The sequence below is a fragment of the Myotis nattereri genome, assembly GCF_964212035.1.
Source record: "Myotis nattereri genome assembly, chromosome: Y".
NCBI classification, from domain to species: domain Eukaryota; kingdom Metazoa; phylum Chordata; class Mammalia; order Chiroptera; family Vespertilionidae; genus Myotis; species Myotis nattereri.
Genome location: NC_138094.1, coordinates 20,226,228 through 20,234,649, shown reverse-complemented (window position 1 = coordinate 20,234,649; position 8,422 = coordinate 20,226,228). Strand labels below are relative to the sequence as shown.

At 42.7% G+C, this 8,422-nt stretch overlaps 1 protein-coding gene across 1 annotated transcript; it reads right to left on the bottom strand.

Annotated features, from left to right (window-relative positions):
• Positions 1–2,227: 2,227 nt before the first annotated feature.
• LOC308512368 (cyclin-Q-like) lies at positions 2,228–8,146 on the bottom strand (the record flags this gene model as incomplete). Its single annotated transcript, XM_081082137.1, has 2 exons — positions 2,228–3,131; positions 8,142–8,146. 2 exons carry the CDS (start codon positions 8,144–8,146, stop codon positions 2,228–2,230), a joined length of 909 nt encoding a protein of 302 aa, XP_080938263.1.
• Between the last annotated feature and the right edge of the window lie 276 nt (positions 8,147–8,422).

Below are 8,422 nucleotides of genomic sequence, written 5' to 3'. Positions count from 1 at the left end.
AGGTGGGGGAAGTTTTCTGTCATTATTTCTTCAAATAGGTTTTCAATATCTTGCTCTCTCTCTTCTTCTGGCACCCCTATAATCCGGATGTTGGTATGCTTGAAGCTGTCCCAGAGGCTCCTTACACTATCTTCATATTTTCAGATTCTTTTTTCATTTTCTTTTCTGGTTGGGTGTTTTTTGCTTCTTTGCATTTCAAATCTTTGCCTTGATTCTTGCACTCCTCTGGTCTGCTATTGGGAGTCTGTATAGTATTTGTTATTTCAGTCTGTGTATGCTTAATTTCTAGTTGGTTCTTTATCATAACATCGAGGGTCTCATTAGATTTCTTGAGGATCTCACTACATTTATCGGAGGCTTCTAGACAGTTCTTAAGAGACCTTAAAAGTGTGGTTCTGAACTCAATATCCTCCATTGACAGTTTTGTCCTGTTTCTTTGTCTCCGCATTTTTTATGCTTTCTTGGTGCACCCCCTAGTGGTCTTTGTGCGCAGTCTTGTTGTAGTTAAGTCTTGATTGTTGTTGGCAATACCAGGGTTGATTTCACCTCTAGGCTAACTGGCTATGAGAGTCCGCTGTGTCGGCAGTGGGAGAGCTTCTGTGATGGATCTCTAGGGCGGTGCTAATCTAACGTTTGCCTGAGGCTATCCAGCAAATGCCTCTGTGCAGGGCTTGGGTGGGGCAGGTCCCCGGGGATCTACAGGGTGGGTCAGAGCAAGCAGTTATGGCTGCTCTCAGTTCCATCCCTAGGGGCTCTGCCTTAGAGTTCCGACCAAAGCCAGACAGTCCCACTTCTCCCGTTTGAGTCTGGGTCCCTAGAGACTCGCCCGGATCTGGAGCTCAGAGTCTGAAACTCCCTCCCGATTGAAACCAACAACCGCACCCTCCGACTCCAGCCCACTCTGCGTGCACTCCGCACCTCAGTATTTCACTACAGCACCGCACCTCCTCTGAGTCCAGATATGATATTCTCTTTCCTCCTAGTTGTAGAATTTCCACTCAGCCAGAATTCCAGTGGTACTGGATGATGTCCGTTCCATCTTTTAGTTGTTTTTTGAAGTAGTTGTTCAAGGCAGCAATCTCCAGTGTTAACATATGCCACCATCTTGGTTTTCCAAACAATTCTTGATGCTTCCCCCAAACCTACCATTTCCTTTTAGTCATTCTTAAATAACAGAAGCCAAATTCTTTACAATAAAATTTTGTCGGTACCTTATCATTTTCAATTTCAGTGTCTAATTCTTCTGTCACAGCGGCTTCCCCCCCTGACTCCCTGAGCCCAATAAGGTGAGCCACTGTACTGCATGATTCACTCTCTCTTGCATACATGGTGTATCCTGTAATTGCCGCCTGCACTACACTCAGGACCTCTTACAGGGGTGTCCCATTGGCTGTTGCAGTAATTGCCGTGCCCCCATCATACCCATCTCCTCTGTGGCTGTAATAATCATCACAGGGACTGGACCACCATAAGTCAGAGGGGGCCTTCGTACTGGTGGTGCCCAGTTTTTTACTGGGATGTTGATCTTCCTTTTGTTTAATTGGATGAGTTCAGTATGAATTTTGGAGAATAGGTCCTTATCAGACATAACATTGGAAAATATCTTCTCCCAGGCAGTGTACTTCCTTGTTTTGTTGTTGTTGTTTTTCTTGTATTTGTTGGCTTCTCCTCTGCAGAAGTGTTTTAATTTGACATCATCCCATTTGTTTCATTTCTCCTCAGTTTCCATTGCTCTAGGAGCTGTATCAGTAAAGGTATTGCTGAGACAGATTCCTGATATTTTGTCTTCTTCTAAGATTTTCATGGTTACCCACTTACGTTTAAATCCTTTATTCATTCCTAGTTTATACTTGTGTATGGTGTAAGTCGGTGGTCTAGATTAACTTTTTTGCATGTATCTGTGCTAAAAGTCCAACACCAATAATTATTATGTTTTTATTTTGGCTTTGTAATATCTTTAATGAAACAAAATAAAATGTCCTCTATGTTATTTGAGTCATACTTTCTCTAAATCTTGCCTTTAAAAAAATCCCCTGGGGCACAGTCCCATCCGTTCTTTGATTTTCCTTCCACTGATCCCAAACCTCTGCTGTAGTCTGTGTCCTTTCAAAGGACAAAAGCAGACCTGGAGGCCTCAGAGCTGCCCGCAGCCTGCTCCTGCCCACGGTAGGTGCAGCGCCCATCACCATCTGGACCATGGCTGCCAGGCACAGTCAAAGCCTGAGAATCAAAGTGGCAGCATGTCAACGCCTTTACAGGCCTGTTTCCAGCAGCACAAAGCCAGTCCTCCCACCCAGTGCTCTGGGGACCGGCCGTCATGGCGATGTGGTGGCACCCTCCCCTGGCAGCTGAGCGTCCCAGGCTTTTCTTTGGGCAGACCTGGGCCAGGACCTTTGGGGATCTCTGTGTCCATGGTATAAATGCGAGTGAGATCAGACACAATGTTATCAATGATTGGCTTGGTAAGGTCGCCACTAAACACCTGCCACCATGGCTTCTTGGCCTTGGCCTCGGCGGGCACCTGGACCCCATAGACCTGCAGGGCCAGGTGGAGCACCGCCACCGCTATGTGCTGAGCCTGGAACCGGAAGCACAGCCCCCCGCGGTAGCTGTCCCGCAGCAGGGCCCAGGCAGTGACGGAGATGGGGGTCCGTTGCCAGCTGTAAGGATTCAGCCAGTTCTTGAGAGAAATCAGGTAGTGGAGCAGGTACCTGTGTGGGTGCTGAAAGGAGACTTGGAAGCGCAGTACCCGCAGCACAAGGAGCTCGCACTGCACAATGCTGTCCCGGATCACGCACAATAGGGAGTCCATTTCCAAGGGCTCGCTGCCCGGGTGGAAGTACCTGTTGGACACGTTGATGATGTCACGGGTTCGCAGGGGCTGTTCTTCCACTTTGCCAGCCAAGTAAAGGGCAGACATGGCGACCAAGTAGGGGTCATAGGCGTCCAGGTTGATCTCGCAGAAGAACTTATGATAAATGGCACAGGCGATGGCGAGGGGAATGGACTGCATCCCTAGCTTGACACCTGCCTCCATGATGAACCTTGTCACGCGGAATTGCACCCGGGCCGGGGGTTCGGGCCACCCCTTGGCGCCTGGCGCCGCGTCCTCCTCTCTGCAGCTGGCCTGGCTAAGGTCCTCCATGGGGCCCTGCCCAGAGGCCCCAGACACCGAGGGAAGGGCAAGAGTCTCCAGTGCAGTGCCTGTGTCAGCAGAGTTCTATCCCAGTGCGCAGCTGCCCAGCCCCACCCCGCCCCACCCCACCCCGCGGCCCCACCTACCCCGACCTGCCTAGGCCTGACTGCCATCCAGGTTCCAACACCAATTATTGAAGAGACTGTAAGACTGCATTCTATGTTTTTGCCTCCTTTGTCAAATATTAATTGAGCATAATGGTTAGGGTTGACTTCTATGTTCTCTGTTCTGTCCCATTGGTCTTTATGTCTTGTTTAGTGCCAGTAACAGGCATTTTTGAGAATGGTGGCTTTGTAATACAGCTTGATATCTGGTATTGTGATCCCTCCAACCTTGTTCTTCTTTGTCCAGATTCCTGTAACTCTTTGGGGTCTTTTTTTAAATCCATAGGAATTTTTGGAAACTTTCTTCTAGGTCTGTGAGTTACGCCATTGATATTTTAATGGGGAATACATTAAAACTGTACATTGTTTTGGGGACTATGAACATTTTATTGATGTTGATTGTACCAAACCATGAATATGGTATGTTCTTCTATTTGCTTTAGTCTTCCTCTATCACTTTTTTTCAATTTCCTGGAGTTTTCCAAGAACAGGTTTTTGCCTGCTTAGTTAAGTTTATTCCTAGTCTTCTTAATTTTTTGTTGCACTGGCAAATGACATTTTTTTTTTTTTTTTTTTTTTAGTTTCTCTTTCTGAGTTCATTATCCGTGTATCAAAAAGCCATAGAATTCTGGGTGTTAATTTTGTACCCTGCTACATTGCCAAATTCATTTATTAAATCTCATAGTTTTTTTGATGGAATCTTTAGGTATTTCTATGGACAGCACAATACCATCTGAGAATTTTGACAGTTTTACTTTTGCTTTTCCACTTAGCATGCCTTGTTTGACTTCTTCTTGCCTGATCACATTGCCTAGCACTACCAGTACTCTGCCAAACAGAAGTGGTGAGAGTGGGCATCCCTGTCTTGTTCCTCTTCTTAGAGTAATTGTTTTTGCCCATTGAGTATGATGTTGTCTGTAGTTTTGTCACATAAGGCTTTTATAATGTTGAGGTATGATCACTCTATGCCCAGTTTGCTTAGAGTTTTTATCAAAATTGAGTGTTGGATTTTGTCAAGTGCTTTTCCTGCACCAATTGATATGAATCTCTGACAATTTGTTTATGTGATGCATCACACTTATTGATTTCTGGATGTTGACTCATCCTACTTCCCCAGAATATATCCGCTTTGGCATGGTATATGCTCATTTCAATGTAATGTTGCATTGGATTTGTTAGAGTTTTGTTGAGGATTGCAACATCTATGGTCATCAGAGATATATTGGCCTGCATTTTACTATCTTTGTATTTTCTCTATCTGGTTTTCGGATTAGAGTAATGCTGGCTTCATAGAAACCATTTGAAATGGTACTTCCTTTGAATTTTATGCAATAGTCTGAGGAAGAAGGTATTAGTTTTTCTTTGAACACTTGGTAAAACTCCCTGTGAAGCCGTCTCGCCCAGGCTTTTGTTTGCTGCAAGTTATTTTTGTGACTGCTTGAATTTCCTGAGTAGTTATTGTCCTAGTCCTATGTTTTATTCTTCCTAACTGAGTTTAGGAAGATTGTATTTTTCTAGGAATATGTCCATTTCTTCAGGGTTGATCAGTTTGTTGGAGTAGAGTTGTCCATAGTATTTATTTACAATCCTTTTTATATCTGTGGGGTCTTTTGCTATTTTGCTCTTTCATTTCTGATTTTGTTTACTGGGGTCCTGTTGGTGAGCCTAGCTAGAGCTTAGTCAATCTGGTTTATCCTTTCAAACAAATAGCTCATGTCTTTATTAATCTTTTGTGCGGTTTTTGGTCTCTATGTCATTTATTTCTGCTGTGATCTTCATTATTTCCTTCCTGCTGCTCAGTTTGGGCTTTGCTTGTTGCTCTGTCTAACTTTTTAAGTTGTGCAGGTTAGATAATTTGTTAACTGTTTTTCTTGTTCTTTGAGTTAGGCCTGTAATGCTATGAAGTTCCCTCTAAGGATTACTTTCAGTGTATCCCATAGATTTTGGACTTTTATTTTTAATTTTCATTTACTTCCAGGATGATTTTAATTTCTTCTTTAATCTCTTCGGTTACCCAGTTATCTATCTTTGTACATAAAAGCCCTGTGACCGGAATGGCAGAATGTCCAGAATAGCTGTTGGCTATGACTTGCATTGCGGCAGCCAACCAGCCTTATCTGGGCCCCAATCGGCCATATCCCTGACCAGGCTTGCTTCCCATCTGCCCGCAATCCCCCATTCGGGGCAGGACTGATAAGCAAACCACTCACAGCCTTTCCCCTGGTCAGCCATACCCCCTATATGCGCTAACGCCATGATTGGAGGCATGGCCTTCTGGTTAACCACCAATGGCCACTAACCACTGCAGGCCTGGCCCCATGTGCCCCCATCTGGGGAGGCCGACCAGACTGCTTCCATACAGGAATTCATACCCTGGGCCTCCATTTATTTAATAAAAGACTACTTAGCCTCCAAGTATTTGAATTTTGTTATATCTTATTGTAGTTTATTAGCAATATAAGAGGCCCAGTGAATGAACTTTGTACACTTGACGGAATCCCTCACCCTCTGGCAGCCTGGGAGACCTCAGGGGATGTCCGAATGATGGCTTAGGCTTAATCCCAGTTGCCAAACATGCTTAGCGCCTCTGTGGAGGTGGGAGAGATTCCTGCCACTGCTGCTCCCCTTGCCAGTCGTCAGCACAGGATCCAGCTGAATGGCGCTGCCCTGTGGGAGCTCACTGATCCCCAAGGGCAGCTCTTGCATTGAGAGTCTACTCCCTGGGTGTCAGAGCACATCATAGCAATCGGTCTTATCTCTTTTTTATGACCTTTACTTTGAGATTTCTTTTTTCTCTCTTTTCTAAATTGTTTTATTGCTTAAAGTATTACAAAGGGTATTACATATGTCTCCTTTTTCTTCCCCGCCCTTACAATCCCCTGGCCTCCCCTAACTCCCAGTGCCTTATGTCCATGGGTTATGCTTATATGCATGCATACAAGTCTTTCGGGTGATCTCTTACTCTCCCCGCCTGCCCCCCAACCCTCCCAGGCCTTCCCGCTGTAGTTTGACAGTCTGTTCGAAGCTGCTCTGCCTCTGTATCTATTTTTGTTCATAAGTTTATAATGGTCTTTATTATCCATAAATGAGTGAGATCATGTGGTATTTTTCCTTCATTGACTGGCTTATTTCACTTAGCATAATGCTCTCCAGTTCCATCCATGCTGCTTCAAATGGCAAGAATTCCTTCATTTTTACAACAGCATAGTATTCCATCGTGTAGATGTACCACTGTTTTCTAACCCATTCATCTGCTGATGGGCACTTCGGCTGTTTCCAGATCTTAGCTATGGTGAATTGTGCTGCTATGAACATAGGGGTGCTTATATCCTTTCTGGGCTCAGAGGTGTGGCAAACTTTCCTGCCCAATTCCATGGTTTTTACCTGACTTAGGTAAACACATAATGCAATATGCAAATGAGGTATCATAGACTTGTGTACCTGAAGCCTATGTGATCATATTAACTTCCATAAATTCAATAAAGAGTGCCTATGTGATCATATTAACTTCCATAAATTCAATAACTTTAAATTCATAAAGTTACTGTCTGTAACTCAAATGTTTTTAAAAAATTAAAAAATAATATGAGCATGAAACCTTTAATTATGTGAAAACAGTAACATTGAATGAAGAGATACACCTCAATTTCATTCATATCATTCAAAGCAAAAGAAAGGATACCATTCATTAGATTGAGAATGTATACTGATGATCAATATGATTTGTAATTGCTAAAGAGGTATAGCACTTCTAATAATGAATGCAATATGTAATGTGTGAAACACTCCTAATGACCTTACAGGGATACGATTTAAACCTCAACCTAAATTCAGTCTATTTTAGCATTACAGTTTGCCTGTAGTCACTTCAACTGTTCTCTGAAGAACTCAATTCTATTGATCTTATGTTAGAATGTGACACTTTGGGAACAGGAAGTCATGTAGGTTTAAAGTGAAGATTCATTCTTATTGAACTACTAAGAATTTGTTCTGAATGTACCCTTCTTTCGTCTGGAAAAAGGACATCAGTTCACCTTGGAAAAATCCCACTGAAATAAAAGTTAGTCTAACTATATAAACATCAAGGACACACACTTCATTATTTAGAATTGTATTTGAAATACTAGTTTTGAGTATAGGAATGTGCAACCCTGTACTGTGTAAAATAATAATCTTTATTATTAATTTGATAAGACGATCTTGTACCTACGTTTGATGTAGAAAACTTTCCATTTGGAAACTACATAAGAGAAATGTCTATGGTATTAAATAGATTCACCAAGGGGTCTCTGACTCAGAAGAAGGCTACAAACCAATGATTCACCAATTTTATTGGTCTTTCTGTCTTCTTTCTTGTACATGAGGTATGTAAAACATGAATAAAAATGTTGATGAGCTATTTTCAGGGAGTTGTCTTTTAATTAATTTAACTATTTACTTATTTGACTGACTATGAAAGGAAAGTGTATTCATTTCAATATATCTGTAGCAGGAAAAGTTGGTTTCATATTAACTAGTTTTCCCAATTTCAAAGACTTAGTGTCCATTTGTGATAATTAGGTGAGTGACATTTCACGGGAAATTTTCTAAAGTGTTATTGCAGAGTTTGTGCAAGATGAAGGTTGTCCAGGGGGAGGGGATACAGGTGTTTGGCTGGCTGGCCCCACGCCGATCGAGTTGGGGATCAGATGGGGGAAGATGAAGGCCAGGCGAAGGAGCTGTGGGTAGATTACTGGCTGGTGGGTCCTCGATCACTGCGGGGGCGGAGGGGGGGGGTGCGGACAGAACAGTGTGGGGCTACCTGGAGGGTGCAGCCCGCGTTGCTTGCCAGTCTGTCCCACCCCATGGTGGATCTCCTGGTCAAACTCCTGTTTGAAGGGACAATTTGCATATTAGTCTTTTATAATATAGTGTTACATGAAATAAACATTAATATGTTAAGGAAAAAAAATTAAATATAATATTACCAAAACAGTGCAAACCTATTTTATCACAAAAGTTGTAGGAACTATTAAATATCTGAAAATGATAGGATTCCTTTTTATTATATTCTAAAACATGTATTTTTTACTCTGGCTCTATTTTATTCATCTTTTTATTCTTTTATTTTTTGAAATATTTT